The sequence below is a fragment of the Eptesicus fuscus genome, chromosome 13 (assembly GCF_027574615.1).
Source record: "Eptesicus fuscus isolate TK198812 chromosome 13, DD_ASM_mEF_20220401, whole genome shotgun sequence".
NCBI classification, from domain to species: domain Eukaryota; kingdom Metazoa; phylum Chordata; class Mammalia; order Chiroptera; family Vespertilionidae; genus Eptesicus; species Eptesicus fuscus.
The window spans coordinates 81,430,086-81,450,625 of NC_072485.1; the positions used below are offsets into that span (position 1 = coordinate 81,430,086).

The window sequence follows — 20,540 nt, forward strand, 5'->3', positions numbered from 1 at the left end:
CGGACGCCCCGTTTCTGTGGGCGCCTGCAGGCTGTGGCCGTGTCCGGGGCACTCTCAGGGCACCTCGGCTGCTGCCCGCGCCTCCTGGGCCGCAGGGCGCCGGTGCTCCGGGGCCGCACCTGGGGGCCGGGCCCCGCCCGGCGTGGGCAGAGCCGGGCCCTGACTCACCGGGCCCGCGGCCGCTCAGCTGGACTCCAGCCTCTGGGGCCGGGCCAGTGCCTGGGGCCGGGCTTCCTCGTCCGGCTGCTGCCTGGGCCAGCGCTCAGCTCCCAGCGGCGAGGGCGAGGGTCCCTGGTCCTGAGGACTGAGCTGGACAGGGCGACCCAGTCACTGTCCCCCCACCCTGCTCCCAGGCCTGCCGGTGCCGCCGGTGCTGGGGCCCAGGAGTGTCTGCTCTGAGGTTTGCCGGTTTGGGCTGCAGCCCTGGTAGGACAGGGTGCCGGGGGACGGGGTGCCGGGGGGGACGGGGTGCCGGGGGGACGGGGTGCCGGGGGGACGGGGTGCCGGGGGGGACGGGGTGCCGGGGGGACGGGGTGCCGGGGGGACGGGGTGCGGGGGGGGGGACGACAGGGTGCCGGGGGGAGCAGGGTGCCGGGGGGACGGGGTGCCGGGGGGGACGGGGTGCCGGGGGGACGGGGTGCCGGGGAGGACGGGGTGCCGGGAAGGACGGGGTGCCGGGAGGGTAGGGTGCCGGGGAAGGAGTACAGATTTGGGTCCGAGCCCAGGCAGACTTGCTCCCTTACCGGGGACCTGGGGCCAGCGGCCTGTGCCTGTGTCTTCCCACCTGCCAGTGGGGGCCGGGGCGTCTCCTGAAGCCGGTGTCCGTCCTGAGGTCCTGTGCGCAGAGCTTCGCACGCTCTCCCCTCCATCCTCGTCGACATCCTGTGTCACCGTCTCACCAGCGGGAAAGGGCGGGTCAGAGAGGCGCAGGGGCTTGGCCAGGGCCCCCCGCGGGGAGGATGCAGAGCCTCCTCTGAGCCCCTCTCCGGGCCTCCGGGCTGAGTCACGTCGGAAGGGAATGGACGGCAGCAGCGAGGGTCCAGCCTGGGCCACAGAACATCCAGCCGTCGCCTGTGTGGCCGCTGGCCGGGGTTCGAGCCAGCCTCATTGTGAACTCCCCCCTAGGCTGTGTGACCGAGGCTCCGCGAGAGGCTGAGGAGAGGACTGAGGAGAGGACTGAGGAGAGGACTGAGGAGAGGACTGAGGAGAGGACTGGAGGAGAGGACCGGAGGAGAGGACCGGAGGAGGGGCGGGCTCCCGGCAAGGCCTTCGCTGCTGAACGAGTCCTGCAAAAGGTCAGCAGGAGGGAGGGGGTGGGAGGTGGCAGTGGGGGTGGGGGGGTGGAGACCCCCGGGTGGCACCGGGGCTGGCCCCTCCCGGGCCGGTGGCGCCCCCTGTCCGTCTTCTCTGCTGCTCCTAGAGCGTCTCCGCTGGGCAGGGCACTCGGCAGACGGTGCTTCTCGCCCTGGGAGCTCACCCACCCTCGACCCCCGGCCGCCTCACCCCTCAGCGCCGCGCCTGGCGCCCCACGGTCTTGAGCTCATTCCCTTCCCTCGTCCCAGATGGAGAAGGAGGAGGAGACAACGCGGGAGCTGCTGCTGCCCAACTGGCAGGGCAGCGGCTCCCACGGGCTGACCATTGCCCAGAGGGACGACGGCGTCTTCGTGCAGGAGGTCGTGCAGAACTCCCCTGCGGCCCGCACGGGGGTGGTCAAGGAGGGTGAGTCCCCCCGGGGCGTGGGCTGGGGGCTGGGCTGGGTGGGCGTGGGTGGTGGAGGGAAGGGCAGGGGGCAGGCAGAAGTGGGCACGTGGCTGTGGAGGGCCTGGTCCCAGTGCCTGCAGGATGGTCAGTCCCCAAGCCCTACCTTCTCTTGCCCACCCTGCGTCCGGGGGAGGAGGGCCTGCGAGGCGGGGCGGAGACACCGCCATCAGTTCAACTCCCCCACTCGCGAGCTCTTGCCACTTTGGGCCCCTCCGTTGACCTAAGTCTCAGTTTTTTCTCCTGGACGGTGGGCACTGCCACACCGGCCTGGCAGGGCATGCACGAAATGTGTGTGCGTTGCTTTCCTGAGACCCGCTTCTTGTTCCTCCCGGCTCAGGGGACCAGATTGTGGGTGCCACCATCTACTTCGACAACCTGCAGTCGGGCGAGGTGACGCAGCTGCTGAGTACCATGGGCCACCACACGGTGGGTCTGAAGCTGCACCGGAAGGGGGACCGCTCCCCCGAGCCGGGCCAGACCTGGACGCACGAAGTCTTCAGCTCCCGCACCTCTGAAGTGGTTCTGGTGAGTGCCCCGCCGGCCCGTCCGCGCCCTGAGCTCCCGCCACGCCGCCTGCGCCTGCCGGTCCCCCTGCCTGAGGCTTCTGCCTGCCTGCGGGGCCTCTCCTGCCATTCCTTCTCCTGAGTCCACCCCTCTGCACTCTCCGTTGAATCAGCCTGGTTGTTCCTGGTTGTTCCCCGTGTGGCACGTGGCTGATGTGGCCCCTGAGCGTCAGTCTCCTCAGAGTGCCACAGCCTGGGGACCCGCTCATGCTGCTGGGTCCCAGACGCTTCGCCAGAATCGTTGAAATGACTTCACAGGTGCCCAGTTCTGTCTCACAGAACGTTTTTCTTTTCTTTTTTAAATATGTTTTTTATTGATTTTAGAGAGAGAGGAAGGGAGGTGGAGAGAGAGAGAGAAACATCCATCGGCTGCCTCCTGCACGCCTCCTACTGGGGACTGAGCTGCAACCCAGGCAGCCTGACCGGGAATCCAGCCGGGACCTCTCGGTGCACGGGATGATGCTCAAACAGCTGAGCCGCACTGGCCAGCGCTCACAGAACCTTCTTCTACTTCCAGAGGCCTGGGCTCACCGTGAGTCAGAAGCTGGGCTGCAAAGTGCCTGAGGGACGATTCCCTGCTCCTTCTGACGACTTGTTTATGTATCAAAGAATGGTGCTCGCAGGGGGAGTTCGCCCAAGCACAGCCACTCTCAACCCAGCTTCTGGGCATCCTAGGGAGGATCCCCCTCCTGCTTAAACAGGCACCCCAGGGAGTTGAGAGTCGAGAGCCTTAGGGTGAAGTCAGTGCAGAGCTGGTCGCCCAGAGGCGTCCTGGGTATTTGACTGGCCGGTTTGAGTCTAGAGTTGATTGTAATTCCTCCTCCCAGACCGGGCAGTCCCGTCGTCTGCACCCTCGTCGCCCCATGGCTTTTGCTTACCGGAGTTTCCCCACATAATTCGTTTTCCTCCCGTGATGTGGCCGTCAGCCCTCTGTGCTCTGCCCCGGGAGGCTCCGTGGACCCCTGCTTTGGTCCCGGCTTCTTTGGGAAAAGGCTGGGCTGCGGCCGGGCCTCGGTAACTCAGGCAGACTCTGTTGCAACCTCTGCCGGGCATGTCTCTCTGCAGAGCGGGGATGATGAGGAGTACCAGCGCATCTATGCCACGAAGATCAAGCCCCGGCTGAAGTCGGAGGACGGCGTGGAGGGGGACCCTGGGGAGACCCAGAGCCGCACCATCACGGTGACTAGAAGGGTCACGGCCTACACGGTGGATGTGACGGGCCGGGAAGGAGCCAAGGACATCGACATCAGCAGCCCTGAGTTCAAGATCAAGATTCCACGGCATGAGCTGACCGAGATCTCCACTGTGGATGTGGAGACCCAGTCTGGGAAGACGGTGATCAGACTGCCCTCGGGCTCGGGGGCCGTGTCTCCGACCACAGGCTCTGCCGTGGACATGCGCGCAGGCTCCATTGCCGCTTCGGGACCAGAGCTCCATGGTGCTGACCACGCGAAGCTGCAGGTCACGGTGCCTGGGATAAAGGTGGGAAGCCCAGACATCAGTGTCCGTGAGAAGGGCTTGGACTTGGGTGGCAGAGGGGGGGCCCACGGTCCAGGAGTGGGCATTTCGTCTTCTCTTGGTGGTGGGGCAGTAGAGGTTCAGGGCCCATCTCCTGAGAGTGACAATAATGGGAAAATTAAAATTCCCACCATGAAGATGCCAAAATTCGGTGTCTCCACAGGCCCCCGGCCCCAGGCCCCAGAGGCAGCGTGGAGTGTTTCTGCACCTGCGTTCTCTGTGGGGCACAAGGGCATGGCCATCGGTGGGAGCAGCCAGGCCCCTCAGCTGGAAGTCGGTGGTGCTCCCTGTGCCACGGCTCAGGGGAAGCTGAAGGGCCCCCAAATTACTGGGCCATCATTTGAGGGAGACCTAGGCCTGAAAGGTGCCAAGCCACAGGGGAGCATCGGGGTGGACATCTCTGCTCCCAAAATCAAGGGCACCATCACCGGCCCCCAGGTGCAAGGTCAAGGCCCTGATGTTGATATTCATGGGCCTGGAGGCAAACTCAACACGCCCAGGATGAAAGCTCCCAAATTCTCTGTGTCAGGCTCTAAGGGAGAGGGAACTGGGATTGACGTGACACTGCCCACAGGTGACACGACTCTTCCTGGGGTCTCGGGGGGCGTCAGCCTGCCCGAGGTTGCTCCTGGGGGGCTGGAAGGGAAGCTGAAGGGTCCTAAAGTCAAGACTCCTGAAATGATTATTCAGAAACCTAAAATCTCCATGCAGGATGTGGATCTGACCCTCGGGTCCTCCAAACTGAGAGGAGATGTTAAGGTTTCCGCTCCGGGAATGCAAGGCGACGTCAAAGGCCCTCAAGTGGCAGTTAAAGGCTCCAAAGTGGACATAGAGTCACCCAGCCTAGAGGGGACCCTGGCAGGACCCAAGCTGAGCGGTCCTCCTGGGAAAACGGGAACCTGCAGCATCTCCATGGCAGATGTAGACTTAAATGTGGCTGCACCTAAAGGGAAAGGGGGTGTAGATGTCACGCTCCCCAAAGTCGAAGGGAAAGTCAGAGTCCCCGAAGTTGATGTCAAAGGCCCCAAAGTGGATGTCGGTGCCCCAGATGTGGAACTTCATGGCCCAGAATGGAACCTGAAAATGCCCAAGATGAAAATGCCCAAGTTCAGCACTCCAGGAGTCAAAGGGGAAGGCTCAGATGTAGACGTAAATCTACCCAAAGGAGATGTCAGTGTTACGGGGCCCAAGGTCAACGTGGAAGCTCCCGATGTCAGCATAGGAGGCCTGGGGGGCAGACTGAAAGGCCCTGATGTTAAGTTGCCTGAAGTGAGTGTCAAGACACCAAAGGTCTCCATGCCTGACGTAGATCTGCACGTGAAAGGCCCCACGGTGAAAGGAGGGTACGATGTATCGGCACCTAAACTTGAAGGGGAACTGAAAGGCCCCCAGGTGGACATCAATGCCCCCGACGTGGATGTTCACGGCCCAGAATGGCATCTGAAGATGCCCAAGATGAAAATGCCCAAGTTCAGTGTGCCAGGGTTCAGAGCAGAGGGCCCAGAAGTGGATGTGAACCTGCCCAAGCCTGATGTGGACATTTCCGGGCCCAAGGTAGATGTCAGCGCTCCGGATGTGAGGATTGAGGGACCAGAAGGAAAATTGAAAGGACCCAAATTTAAGATGCCTGAGATGAATGTCAAAGCCCCGAAGATCTCCATGCCCGATGTGGACTTACATTTGAAAGGCCCTAGTGTAAAAGGAGAATACGATGTTACGGTGCCAAAGGCTGAAGGTGAGATGAAAGTTCCTGATGTTGAACTTAAAAGTGCCAGAGTTGGCATTGATGTTCCAGATGTGGACGTTCAAGGCCCAGACTGGAACTTGAAGATGCCCCAAATGAAAATGCCCAAGTTCAGCGTGCCTGGCTTCAAAGCAGAGGGCCCAGAAATGGGGGTGAACCTGCCTAAAGCTGACATTGGCATCTCAGGACCCAAGATGGATGTTGACATTCCAGATGTGAATATTGAAGGACCTGAAGGAAAGCTGAAGGGTCCCAAGTTTAAGATGCCTGAGATGAACATCAAGGCCCCCAAGATCTCCATGCCTGAGGTGGACTTGCATATGAAAGGGCCCAAGGTAAAGGGAGAATATGATATTACGGTGCCAAAGCTGGAAGGTGACCTGAAAGGGCCAAAAGTAGATGTCAGTGCACCAGATGTTGAAGTTCATGGTCCTGATTGGAACCTGAAGATGCCCAAGATGAAAATGCCCAAATTTACCATGCCCAGCCTCAAAGGAGAGGGTCCAGAATTGGATGTGAACCTGCCCAAAGCTGATGTAGACCTTTCTGCACCCAAGGTAGATGTTAGTGCTCCAGATCTGAGCCTTGAGGGACCTGAAGGGAAGTTGAAAGGCCCCAAGTTTAAGATGCCTGAGATGCACTTCAAAGCTCCTAAGATGACTCTGCCAGATGTTGACCTCAATCTTAAAGGACCCAAAGTGAAAGGAAATCTAGAGATGTCCGCACCAAAAATAGAAGGTGAGATGACAGTTCCAGACGTGGACCTCAAAGGGCCCAGCGTAGACATTAAAGCACCAGATGTGGAAGCACAAGGTGGAGACTGGAGCCTGAAAATGCCCAAGATGAAAATGCCGAAGTTCAGCATGCCTAGTTTCAAAGCAGAGGGCCCAGAAGTGGATGTGAACCTGCCCAAGGCTGACATTGACATCGCCGGACCCAAGGTTGACGTTGAAGCTCCAGATGTGAGCCTTGAGGGACCAGAAGGGAAGCTGAAGGGTCCCAAGTTCAAGATGCCTGATATGCATTTCAAGGCCCCCAAGATCTCCATGCCTGATGTGGACTTACACTTGAAAGGCCCCAAGGTCAAAGGGGATGTGGATGTGTCTGTGCCCAAGATAGAAGGTGAGATGAAAGTGCCAGATGTGGACATCAAAGGACCCAAAGTGGACGTTGATGTCCCAGATGTGGATGTGCATGGACCGGACTGGCACCTGAAGATGCCCAAGATGAAAATGCCCAAGTTCAGCATGCCTGGCTTCAAAGGAGAGGGCCCAGATGTGGATGTGAACCTGCCCAAGGCTGACATTGACATCTCTGGACCCAAGGTTGACATTGAAGCTCCAGATGTGAGCCTTGAGGGACCAGAAGGGAAGCTGAAGGGTCCAAAGTTTAAGATGCCTGACATGCACTTCAAGACTCCCAAGGTCTCCATGCCTGATGTGAACTTGAATCTTAAGGGACCAAAACTGAAAGGAGATGTGGATGTGTCTTTGCCTGATGTAGAAGGTGAAATAAAAGTGCCAGATGTCAACCTTAAAGGGCCCAAAGCTGACATCAGTGCTCCAGATGTGGATATTCATGGCCCAGACTGGCACCTGAAGATGCCCAAGGTGAAAATGCCCAAGTTCAGCATGCCAGGTTTTAAAGGAGAGGGCCCAGAAGTGGATGTGAACTTACCCAAGGCTGACTTTGATGTCTCAGGACCCAAGGTGGATGTTGAAGTCCCAGATGTGAACATTGAAGGCCCAGATGCAAAACTAAAAGGTCCTAAATTTAAGATGCCAGAAATGAATATAAAGCCTCAGAAGATACCCATACCAGATGTTGGTTTGCATTTGAAAGGTCCTAAAGTGAAAACAGATTATGACGTGACTGTCCCAAAAGTAGAAGGAGAGATACAAACTCCTGATGTCAACATTAAAGGTCCCAAAGTAGACATTAACGCACCAGACATGGGAGCTCATGGCCCAGACTGGCACCTGAAGATGCCCAAGGTGAAAATGCCCAAGTTCAGCATGCCAGGCTTCAAAGGAGAGGGCCCTGAAGTGGATGTGAACCTGCCCAAAGCCGACATTAATGTCTCTGGACCCAAGATGGACATTAATGCTCCAGATGTGACTCTTGAAGGTCCAGAGGGGAAACTAAAGGGTCCCAAGTTCAAGATGCCAAGCATGAATATACAGACACACAAAATTTCTATGCCTGATGTTGGACTTAATCTGAAAGCTCCTAAACTGAAAACAGATGTTGATGTTTCCCTTCCTAAAGTGGAAGGAGACTTGAAAGTTCCTGAAATAGATGTGAAAGCCCCTAAGGTGGATGTGGATGTTGGAGATATTGATATTGAATGTCCTGATGCAAAGTTGAAAGGACACAAGTTTAAGATGCCTGACATGCACTTCAAGGCCCCCAAGATCTCCATGCCTGATGTGGACTTACACTTGAAAGGCCCCAAGGTCAAGGGGGATGTCGATGTGTCTGTGCCGAAATTGGAGGGAGATTTGAAGGGTCCCAGCGTGGATGTGGAAGTGCCTGATGTTGATCTCGAATGTCCTGATGCAAAGTTGAAAGGACACAAGTTTAAGATGCCTGATATGCATTTCAAGGCCCCCAAGATCTCCATGCCTGATGTGGACTTACACTTGAAAGGCCCCAAGGTCAAAGGGGACGTGGATGTGTCTGTGCCCAAGATAGAAGGTGAGATGAAAGTGCCAGATGTGGACATCAAAGGACCCAAAGTGGACGTTGATGTCCCAGATGTGGATGTGCATGGACCGGACTGGCACCTGAAGATGCCAAAGATGAAAATGCCCAAGTTCAGCATGCCTGGCTTCAAAGGAGAGGGCCCAGAAGTGGATGTGAACCTGCCCAAGGCTGATATTGACATCTCCGGACCCAAGGTTGACATTGAAGGCCCAGATGTGAGCCTTGAGGTACCAGAAGGGAAGCTGAAGGGCCACAAGTTCAAGATGCCTGACATGCACTTTAAGGCCCCCAAGATCTCCATGCCTGATGTGGACTTACACTTGAAAGGCCCCAAGGTCAAGGGGGATGTGGATGTGTCTGTGCCGAAATTGGAGGGAGATTTGAAGGGTCCCAGCGTGGATGTGGAAGTGCCTGATGTTGATCTCGAATGTCCTGATGCAAAGTTGAAAGGGCACAAGTTTAAGATGCCTGACATGCACTTTAAGACCCCCAAGATCTCCATGCCTGATGTGGACTTACACTTGAAAAGCCCCAAGGTCAAAGGGGATGTGGATGTCTCTGTGCCCAAGATAGAAGGTGAGATGAAAGTGCCAGATGTGGACATCAAAGGGCCCAAAGTGGACGTTGATGTCCCAGATGTGGATGTGCATGGACCGGACTGGCACCTGAAGATGCCCAAGATGAAAATGCCCAAGTTCAGCATGCCTGGCTTCAAAGCAGAGGGCCCAGAAGTGGATGTGAACCTGCCCAAGGCTGATATTGACATCTCTGGACCCAAGGTTGACATTGAAGGCCCAGATGTGAGCCTTGAGGTACCAGAAGGGAAGCTGAAGGGCCACAAGTTCAAGATGCCGGACATGCACTTCCATGCCCCCAAGATCTCCATGCCTGATGTTGACTTCAACTTAAAGGGGCCTAAAATGAAAGGAGACTTTGATGTTTCAGTCCCAAAGATGGAAGGAGAGTTAAAGGGTCCAGAATTGGATGTTAAGGGCCCCAAATTGGATGTTGACATGCCAGATGTAGCTGTGGAAGGCCCAGATGGCAAATGGAAAAGTCCTAAATTCAAGATGCCAGACATGCATTTTAAAACTCCTAAAATCTCCATGCCAGACATTAATCTACACTTAAAAAGCCCCAAGATCAAGGGAGAGGTGGATGTAGATGTTCCCAAGTTGGAAGGCGACCTCAAAGGTGACCTCAGTGGGCCAGATATAGACATTGAGGGACCAGAGGGCAAATTGAAAGGCCCCAAATTCAAGATGCCTGACATGCATTTCAAAGCCCCAAATATATCTATGCCTGATGTGGACCTAAATCTGAAAGGACCGAAAATCAAGGGGGATGTCGATGTGTCTGTGCCTGAAGTAGAAGGTAAAATTCAAGTACCAGATGTGAACGTCAAGAGCCCCAAAGTAGACATAAGTGCTCCTGAAGTTCATGGCCCAGACTGGCACCTGAAGATGCCCAAGATGAAAATGCCCAAGTTCAGCATGCCTGGCTTCAAAGGAGAGGGCCCAGAAGTGGATGTGAATCTTCCCAAGGCTGACATGGATGTCTCAGGACCCAAGGTTGACATTGAAGCCCCAGATGTAAGCATTGAGGGTCCAGAGGGAAAAATCAAGGGGCCTAAATTTAAGATGCCAGAGATGAACATCAAAGCCCCAAAGATTTCCATGCCTGATGTAGATTTACATTTGAAAGGCCCTAAGGTCAAAGGAGACGCAGACATTTCCCTGCCTAAGGTGGAAGGTGACTTCAAGGGCCCCAAAGTGGACATTGATGCCCCAGATGTGGACGTTCAAGGCCCAGACTGGCACCTGAAGATGCCCAAGATGAAAATGCCCAAGTTCAGCATGCCAGGCTTCAAAGGAGAGGGCCCTGAAGTGGATGTGAACCTGCCCAAGGCTGACATTGACATCTCTGGACCCAAGGTTGACATTGAAGCCCCAGATGTGAGCATTGAGGGCCCAGAAGGAAAACTCAAGGGCCCTAAGTTCAAGATGCCGGAAATGCACTTCCATGCCCCCAAGATCTCCATGCCTGACTTTGATTTGCATATGAAAGGTCCCAAAGTAAAGGGTGATGTGGACGTTTCTCTGCCTAAAGTTGAAGGCCCTGAAGTTGACATCAAGGGCCCCAAAGTGGACATTGATGCCCCAGATGTGGATGTTCAAGGCCCAGACTGGCATCTGAAGATGCCCAAAGTGAAAATGCCCAAGTTCAGCATGCCAGGCTTCAAAGGAGAGGGCCCGGAAGTGGATGTGAACCTGCCCAAAGCCGACATCGATGTCTCAGCACCCAAAGTGGACCTTGAATGTCCTGATGTGAATATTGAAGGACCTGAAGGAAAGTGGAAAAGTCCAAAATTTAAGATGCCTGATATGCATTTTAAGACACCGAAGATATCCATGCCAGATATTGATCTTAATCTAACAGGACCAAAAATAAAAGGAGATATGGATGTCACAGGTCCTAAGGTAGAGGGAGATCTGAAAGGCCCTGAAGTTGACCTCAAAGGCCCCAAAGTGGACATTGATGTCCCAGATGTGGACGTTCATGGCCCAGACTGGCACTTGAAAATGCCCAAGATGAAAATGCCAAAGTTCAGCATGCCTGGCTTCAAAGGAGAGGGCCCAGAAGTGGATGTGAACCTCCCCAAGACTGACATTGATGTAACTGGACCCAAGGTAGACATTGAGGGCCCTGATGTTAACATTGAAGGACCAGAAGGAAAGCTGAAGGGTCCCAAGTTTAAGATGCCTGAGATGAACATCAAGGCCCCCAAGATCTCCATGCCAGACTTTGATTTGCATTTGAAAGGTCCCAAAGTAAAGGGTGATGTGGACGTTTCTCTGCCTAAAGTTGAAGGCCCTGAAGTTGACATCAAGGGCCCCAAAGTGGATGTTGATGTCCCAGATGTGGATGTTCACGGCCCAGACTGGCACCTGAAGATGCCCAAGGTGAAAATGCCCAAGTTCAGCATGCCAGGCTTCAAAGGAGAGGGCCCGGAAGTGGATGTGAACCTGCCCAAGGCCGACATCAGTGTCTCTGGACCCAAGGTGGACATTGAAGGTCCTGATGTCAATCTAGAAGGCCCGGATGCAAAACTGAAGGGCCCCAAGTTCAAGATGCCAGATATGAACATCAAAGCCCCCAAGATCTCCATGCCTGACATTGATCTTAACCTGAAAGGCCCCAAAGTGAAGGGTGATGTGGACGTGTCTTTACCAAAAGTGGAAGGTGAGATTAAAGTTCCTGAAGTGGATATTAAAGGCCCTAAAGTGGACATCGATGTCCCAGATGTGGATGTGCATGGTCCCGACTGGCACCTGAAGATGCCCAAGGTGAAAATGCCCAAGTTCAGCATGCCTGGCTTCAAAGGAGAGGGCCCGGAAGTGGATGTGAACCTGCCCAAAGCTGACTTCGATGTCTCAGGACCCAAGGTGGACATTGATGTTCCAGATGTGAATATCGAAGGTCCAGATGCAAAACTGAAGGGCCCCAAGTTCAAGATGCCAGAGATGAACATCAAAGCTCCTAAGATATCAATGCCAGATTTGGACCTTAATCTTAAAGGCCCTAAAATGAAAGGAGAGGTGGATGTTTCACTTCCAAATGTAGAAGGTGATTTGAAAGGGCCTGCTCTTGACATCAAGGGCCCGAAGATAGATTTAGATGCTCCAGCTGTTGACATTCATGGTCCAGAAGGCAAACTGAAAGGCCCAAAAGTGAAGATGCCTGACATGCATGTAAACATGCCCAAGATCTCCATGCCAGAAATTGACCTGAATTTGAAAGGTTCAAAGCTTAAGGGAGAGGTTGATGTTTCTGGGCCCAAATTAGAAGGTGACATTAAAGCTCCTAAGTTGGATGTAAAGGGCCCAGAAGTGGACATTTCTGGTCCTAAGCTCAATATTGAAGGCAAGTCAAAGAAATCTCGTTTTAAGCTTCCCAAATTTAACTTTTCCGGCTCCAAAGTCCAGACACCTGAGGTGGATGTCAAAGTTAAAAAGCCAGATATTGATGTGACAGGCCCCAAAGTTGACATCAATGCTCCTGATGTTGAAGTCCAAGGAAAAGTAAAAGGATCCAAGTTCAAAATGCCTTTCCTGAGTATCTCATCTCCTAAAGTTTCTATGCCTGATGTAGAGTTAAATCTTAAGTCTCCTAAAGTCAAAGGAGACCTAAATGTTGCAGGCCCTGATTTAGAAGGCGACTTTAAAGGACCCCAAGTGGATGTTAAGGCACCAGAAGTCCATCTTGATGCACCTGATGTGGATGTTCATGGTCCAGACTGGAATTTGAAAATGCCCAAGATGAAAATGCCCAAGTTTGGTGTGCCTGGCTTAAAAGCAGAAGGGCCAGATATGTCTGTGGATCTGCCAAAAGGAGATATCAACATAGAGGCTCCCAAAATGGACATTGAGGGCCCAGAAATCAGTGTGGAAGGTCTAGAAGGAGGCTTAAAAGGTCCCAAACTCAAGATGCCTGACATGAATATTAAAGCTCCCAAGATCTCCATGCCTGACATTGATTTAAATCTGAAGGGTCCCAAGGTAAAAGGTGATGTGGATGTTTCTCTGCCCAAAGTGGAAGGAGATCTGAAAGGTCCAGGGATTGATATCAAAGGGCCCAAAGTGGATATTAATGCCCCTGATGTAGACGTCCATGGCCCAGACTGGCACCTCAAGATGCCTAAGGTGAAAATGCCCAAGTTCAGCATGCCAGGCTTCAAAGGAGAGGGCCCAGAAGTGGATATAAACCTGCCCAAGGCTGACATTGATGTTCCCGATGTGAGTATCGAAGGTCCAGATGCGAAACTGAAGGGCCCCAAGTTCAAGATGCCTGAGATGAACATCAGAGCTCCCCAAATCTCCATGCCTGACATTGATCTGAACCTGAAGGGCCCCAAAATGAAGGGTGATGTAGACGTGTCTTTGCCCAAAGTGGAAGGTGACCTAAAGGGCCCTGAGGTGGACATCAAGTGCCCCAAAGTGGACATTGACACTCCTGACATTAACATTGAAGGCCCAGAGGGGAAATTGAAGGGCCCCAAATTCAAGATGCCAGAGATGCACCTGAAGGCTCCCAAGATCTCCATGCCTGACATTGACTTAAACCTGAAAGGCCCCAAGGTGAAGGGTGATATGGACGTTTCTCTTCCCAAGATTGAAGGGGATCTGAAAGGCCCTGAGGTTGACATCAAGGGTCCAAAAGTGGACATTAATGCCCCTGATGTGGACGTCCATGGCCCAGACTGGCATCTGAAGATGCCAAAGGTGAAAATGCCAAAATTCAGCATGCCTGGCTTCAAAGGAGAGGGCCCGGAAGTGGATGTGAACCTGCCCAAGGCTGACATTGATGTCTCAGCACCCAAAGTGGACATTGAAGGCCCTGACATTAATATTGAGGGGCCTGAGGGAAAGTTGAAAGGTCCGAAGTTCAAAATGCCGGAGATGAACATCAAAGCCCCCAAGATCTCCATGCCTGATTTGGATTTGCATCTGAAAGGTCCTAAGGTCAAAGGAGATGTGGACGTTTCCCTGCCTAATGTGGAAGGTGATCTGAAAGGCCCTGAAGTTGACATCAAGGGCCCCAAAGTGGACATTAATGCACCAGATGTGGATGTTCAAGGCCCAGACTGGCACCTGAAGATGCCCAAAGTGAAAATGCCCAAGTTCAGCATGCCAGGCTTCAAAGGAGAGGGCCCGGAAGTGGATGTGAACCTGCCCAAGGCTGATATTGATGTCTCAGCACCCAAAGTAGATGTTGAAATTCCAGATGTCAATCTAGAAGGCCCGGATGCAAAACTGAAGGGCCCCAAGTTCAAGATGCCAGAGATGAACATCAAGGCCCCCAAGATCTCCATGCCTGACTTTGATTTGCATCTGAAAAGTCCTAAGGTGAAAGGTGATGTAGATGTTTCTCTGCCTAAGGTGGAAGGTGACTTAAAGGCCCCTGAAGTTGACATCAAAGGCCCCAAAGTGGATATCGATGTCCCAGACGTGGACGTTCAAGGCCCAGATTGGCACCTGAAGATGCCCAAAGTGAAAATGCCCAAGTTCAGCATGCCAGGCTTCAAAGGAGAGGGCCCGGAAGTGGATGTGAACCTGCCCAAGGCTGACATTGATGTCTCAGGACCCAAGGTGGACATAGACACTCCTGACATTGACATTCATGGCCCAGAAGGGAAACTGAAGGGCCCCAAGTTCAAAATGCCTGACCTGCATCTCAAAGCACCCAAGATCTCCATGCCTGAGGTCGACCTGAATCTGAAGGGTCCTAAAGTAAAGGGCGATGTGGACGTTTCTCTGCCCAAAGTGGAAGGGGACCTCAAGGGCCCTGAACTTGACATCAAAGGCCCCAAAGTGGACATCGATGTCCCTGATGTGGACGTGCATGGTCCCGACTGGCACCTGAAGATGCCCAAGGTGAAAATGCCCAAGTTCAGCATGCCTGGCTTCAAAGGAGAGGGCCCAGATGTAGATGTGAACCTGCCCAAAGCTGACATTGATGTTCCAGATGTGAGTATCGAAGGTCCAGATGCAAAACTGAAGGGCCCCAAATTCAAGATGCCTGAGATGAACATCAAAGCTCCTAAGATCTCCATGCCTGACCTTGACTTGAACCTGAAAGGTCCCAAAGTAAAGGGTGATGTGGATGTTTCCCTGCCTAAGGTGGAAGGTGACCTCAAGGGCCCTGGAATTGACATCAAAGGCCCTAAAGTGGACATCGATGTCCCTGATGTGGATGTTCATGGTCCCGACTGGCACCTGAAGATGCCCAAGGTGAAAATGCCCAAGTTCAGCATGCCTGGCTTCAAAGGAGAGGGCCCAGATGTAGATGTGAACCTCCCTAAAGCTGACATTGATCTCTCTGGCCCCAAAGTGGATATTGCTACCCCAGATCTGAATATCGAAGGTCCGGATGCAAAATTGAAGGGCCCCAAGTTCAAGATGCCCGAGATGAACATCAAAGCCCCCAAGATCTCCATGCCTGACTTTGACTTAAGCCTGAAAGGGCCGAAGGCGAAGGGCGATGTGGACCTCTCACTGCCTAAGGTGGAAGGTGATCTGAAAGGACCAGAAGTGGACATTGAAGGTCCTGAAGGTAAACTCAAAGGCCCCAAGTTTAAGATGCCGGATGTGCATTTCAAAACCCCACAAATCTCCATGAGTGACATTGATTTGAACTTGAAAGGACCTAAAGTAAAAGGAGATTTGGACCTTTCCGTTCCTAAACTGGAAGGTGATCTGAAAGGCCCCAAAGTGGATATTAAAGGCCCTAAGCTGGACATAGACACTCCTGACATTGACATTCATGGCCCAGAAGGGAAACTGAAGGGCCCCAAGTTCAAAATGCCTGACCTGCATCTCAAAGCACCCAAGATCTCCATGCCTGAGGTCGACCTGAATCTGAAGGGTCCTAAAGTAAAGGGCGATGTGGACGTTTCTCTGCCCAAAGTGGAAGGGGACCTCAAGGGCCCTGAACTTGACATCAAAGGCCCCAAAGTGGACATCGATGTCCCTGATGTGGACGTGCATGGTCCCGACTGGCACCTGAAGATGCCCAAGGTGAAAATGCCCAAGTTCAGCATGCCTGGCTTCAAAGGAGAGGGCCCAGATGTGGATGTGAACCTGCCCAAAGCTGACTTCGATGTCTCCGGACCTAAGATGGACATTGATGTTCCAGATGTGAATATCGAAGGTCCAGATGCAAAACTGAAGGGTCCCAAGTTCAAGATGCCTGAGATGAACATCAAAGCTCCTAAGATCTCCATGCCTGACCTTGATCTGAACCTGAAGGGCCCCAAAATGAAGGGCGATGTGGATGTTTCCCTGCCTAAGGTGGAAGGTGACCTCAAGGGCCCTGGAATGGACATGAAAGGGCCCAAAGTGGACATCGATGTCCCTGATGTGGATGTTCATGGTCCCGACTGGCACCTGAAGATGCCCAAAGTGAAAATGCCCAAGTTCAGCATGCCAGGCTTCAAAGGAGAGGGCCCAGAAGTAGACGTGAACTTGCCCAGGGCTGACTTTGATGTCTCAGGACCTAAGATGGACATTGATGTTCCAGATGTGAATATTGAAGGTCCAGACGCAAAACTGAAGGGTCCCAAGTTCAAGATGCCTGAGATAAACATCAAAGCTCCCAAAATCTCCATGCCTGATGTTGACCTAGATTTGAAGGGACCCAAAGTCAAAGGAGATTTTGATGTGTCTGTTCCTAAGATGGAAGGTTCTTTCAAAGGCCCAGAAGTAGACTTTAAAGGTCCAGGTCTGGAGTTTGAAGGCCCCGATGCCAAACTCAGTGGCCCACATTTGAAGATGCCGTCACTGGATATATCTGCCCCTAAAGTCACTGTTCCTGATGTTGATTTGCATCTCAAGACACCCAAAATTGGAATTTCTGGTCCCAAATTAGAAGGCAGCGAACTGGACCTTAAGGGGCCTAAAGTTGACTTAGAAGCTCCGACCTTAGATGTACACATGGAGGGCCCAGATGTTAACCTTGAGGGGCCAGATGTCAAAATTCCCAAAGTTAAGAAACCCAAGTTTGGATTTGGGGCCAAAAGCCCCAAGGCCGACTTCAAGTCCCCGTCGGCCGAGGTGACTGTTCCTGAGGCAGAGCTCAGCGCCGAGACTCCTGACATCAGTGTCGGCGGCAAGGGCAAGAAAAGTAAGTTCAAGATGCCCAAGATCCACATGAGCGGCCCCAAAATTAAAACCAAGAAACAAGGGTTTGATTTGAATGTTCCTGGCGGCGAAATGGATGCCAGTCTCAAGGCTCCCGACGTAGACGTGAACGTGGCGGGGCCGGATGCCACACTGAAGGTCGATGTGAAATCCCCCAAGACCAAGAAGCCTATGTTTGGGAAGATGTACTTCCCCGATGTGGAGTTTGACCTTAAATCATCCAAATTTCGAGCGGAGGCCTCCCTCCCTAGCCCCAAAATGGAGGGCGAAATCCAGGCGTGCGACCTGGACGTTTCCTCGCCAGGGATTAACCTGGAAGGTCCTGACGTCAAGCTGAAGGCGCCCACGATCAAGGTGCCCGGCGTGGATGTCTCCGGGCCCCACATCGAGGGTCACCTGAAGGGCCCCAGGCTGCAGGCAAACGTGGACGCCCCGGACATCCACCTCGAAGGCCCCGATGCTCACGTCAGAGCGCCGTCCTTCGGCGTTTCTGCCCCTCAGGTCTCCATCCCCGATGTGAACGTTAGCTTGAAAGGACCAAAGATCCAGGGCGACGTCCCCAGTGTGGGACTGGAAGGCCCAGACCTAGATCTGCAAGGCCCGGACGCGAAAATCAAGTTCCCCAAGTTTTCGATGCCCAAGATCGGCGTCCCCGGCGTGAAAGTGGAGGGTGGGGGAGCCGAGGTCCAGGCCCAGCTGCCCTCGCTGGAAGGAGGCGTGAGTGCACCGGACGTTAAGCTCGAAGGGCCGGACGTGTCTCTGAAGGGGCCGAGGGTAGACTTGCCTTCAGTGAACCTCTCGATGCCAAAAGTCTCTGGACCTGACCTCGACCTGAACTTGAAAGGACCAAGCGTGAAGGGAGACCTGGCTGTCTCTGGTGACGTCAAGGGCCCTAAAGTATCAGTAGGTGCCCCTGACCTCAGCTGGGAGGCACCTGAAGGCGGCATCAAATTTCCCCAAATGAAGCTGCCCCAGTTTGGCATCTCCACTCCGGGGTCCGACTTGGACATGAACATCAAGGGGCCCCAGGTTACTGGAGAGCTGAAGGGGCCAGGCGTGGATGTGAACCTCGGGGGCCTCAACTTGAAAGGGCCTCAAATCTCGGCCCCGGATGTGGACTTGTGCTTGGAAGGACCAAAAGGGAAAGGGAGCCTGCACATGCCTGGCGTGAAGGCCCCCGCGTGTGGTCTGGAGCTGCAGGGGGGGAAGGTGAGACTCCCCACGGGGCAGGTCTCTGGCCCCGAAATCAAAGGCGGCCTGAAAGGTTCGGGGACGGGTGTCCACGGGGCCGCTCCCGACATCAGCGTGAAAGGACCTTCGTTCACTGTGGCGTCTCCCGAGTCCGATCTCGGTGTCAGCTTGAAGGGCCCGAAAATCCAAGGAGGTGTGGATGTTTCAGGGGGTGTCAGCGCCCCGGACATCAGCCTGGGGGAAGGGCACCTGAGCGCCAAAGGTTCTGGGGCCGAGTGGAAAGGCCCCCAGGTTTCCGCTCTCAACCTGGGTGCACCCACGTTGGCGGGCGGACTTCATTTCTCAGGACCAAAGGCGGAAGGAGGAGGGAAAGGAGGCCAGATCGGACTCCAGGGTCCTGGGCTGAGCGTGTCCGGGCCGCAAGGTCACTTGGAAAGCACATCTGGAAAAGTAACATTCCCTAAGATGAAAATCCCCAAGTTCACCACTGGCCGCGAGCTGGTGGGCAGAGAAGTGGGGGTGGATATCAATTTCCCTAAAGGGGAGGCCGGCGGCCAGGCTGGTGCCGGAGAGGTCGAGTGGGAAGAGGCCGACGTCAAACTTAAGAAGTCCAAAATCAAAATGCCCAAGTTCACTTTCTCCAAACAGAAAGGGAAAGGCGGCGCCACCGGCTCGCCAGAAGCTTCCATCTCGGGGTCCAAGGGGGACCTGAAGAGCTCCAAGGCCAGCCTGGGCTCTCTGGAGGGAGAGGCCGAGGCCGAGGCCTCGTCACCCAAAGCCAAGTTCTCCTTCTTTAAAAGCAAGAAGCCGCGGCACCGCTCCAACTCCTTCAGCGACGAGAGAGAGTTCTCGGCGCCGACCACCCCGACCGGGACTCTGGAGTTCGAAGGCGGCGACGTGTCGCTGGAAGGCGGAAAGGTCAAAGGGAAACACGGGAAGCTGAAATTTGGTACCTTTGGTGGATTAGGGTCAAAGAGCAAAGGTCATTACGAGGTGACTGGCAGTGATGACGAGGCGGGCAAGTTACAGGGGAGCGGAGTGTCCTTGGCCTCTAAGAAGTCCCGGCTGTCCTCCTCTTCCAGCAACGACAGCGGGACGAAGGTCGGCATCCAGCTTCCCGAGGTGGAGCTGGTGGTTTCCACCAAGAAAGAGTAGCCGGCCTGTGTACATACGTGCTGTGTACATACATGTGGAAGAACACACAGCTTTGGGCGTGTTTGTGTATACCCTCCGGCGAGCAGCACGCCCGCAGCCTCGGCGGCGGCGGGGCACAGAGCTGGCTCGCAGGGCAGGGGCCGGCCAGCCGCCGCCCTGGGCCCGGGCGCTTCCGACGTCCGAGAGTCCCGGCTTGGCCGGCCGCGGGCAGAGTCAGCAGTATTTGCCTTAAGATTTCTTTTTTTATTTTATTTTTTTGCATTGAACGCTGAGAACTCCCGTTTCCTACGCAGGCTTTGTGCTTATTATCCTTGTTTTTACTGGACGTGGGTAGTGTTGGGGTCGTTGGGAACCCACTTCCTTTTTCATTGTAACGACTTGGCGGGTTTTTGTTAGTGAGGGGGGGTGGGGTAGAAGGCAGTCAAGGGAACCAGACCTCCATTTCTTCTAAGATTGGGTCCGCTCACACAGCAGACACCCCAAGGTGGCCGAGAGGAGCGGGCAGGCTGGGCGTGGGGGTGTTCTCTGCAGAAACCCTTAGCGGTGCTGTCCCCCCACGGTGAGAGGGAGCGAGGATCTGTGGGCAGATGGGCTGACCCCCGGTTCAGCGCCAGGGCTGCCGTCCTGGGCCTGGTAAGGGGAGTGTTTTCTTCACGGCCACCCTGTTCCTCATACTCGTTCTGATTTCTTTTAACAAATGTTACCATGATTAAGAACTCCCCCCCCCCCCCGCACTTTAATGGCAACTTAATTAAGAATGTAAGAAAATCGATGCTGTCAAAGGCAAATAAAGCTGTTTATTAACCTGACCGTCTGCGCCTCTGCATTGCCTTGGGGGAGGAAGCCCCAGGAGCTGCGCACCAGCCCCCACAGTGCCCACCGGGTCCGGGTCCGGGTCCGACAGTGCCCACCGGGTCCGGGTCCGGGTCCGGGTCCGCCCGGCATCACTGGTCCAGTAACGGGCAGTGGGCGGGGTTCTTGATGCTCCTGGCGAGGCTGGCGCACCGTCGCTGAGAAGTCGGGGGAGGCCTGGTCCGCTGGCAGGCAGCCCCCCCCCCCCCCACGCCCCACTCCTCACCTTTGCCGCCTCGGATATGAACTCAGATTCAGAGACGGGTCTGAGTTGGTAGAAGGCGGTACAGGTGCGGGAGAAGGGTCTGGCTCACTGCGGCTCTGCTGGGAGGCCTGTTGCCTGACCTCGTC

The 20,540-nt window shown here is 54.6% G+C and overlaps 1 protein-coding gene across 1 annotated transcript; it reads left to right on the forward strand.

Moving 5' to 3' along the window:
* Positions 1–1,134: 1,134 nt before the first annotated feature.
* Positions 1,135–20,146, forward strand: AHNAK (AHNAK nucleoprotein). Its single transcript, XM_054725013.1, has 6 exons — positions 1,135–1,188; positions 1,227–1,295; positions 1,563–1,719; positions 2,099–2,286; positions 3,390–3,806; positions 4,554–20,146. The coding sequence occupies exons 3-6, from the start codon at positions 1,563–1,565 to the stop codon at positions 19,335–19,337; spliced, it is 15,546 nt and encodes a 5,181-aa protein (XP_054580988.1). The 5' UTR covers positions 1,135–1,188; positions 1,227–1,295; the 3' UTR covers positions 19,338–20,146.
* The last annotated feature ends 394 nt before the right edge of the window (positions 20,147–20,540 follow it).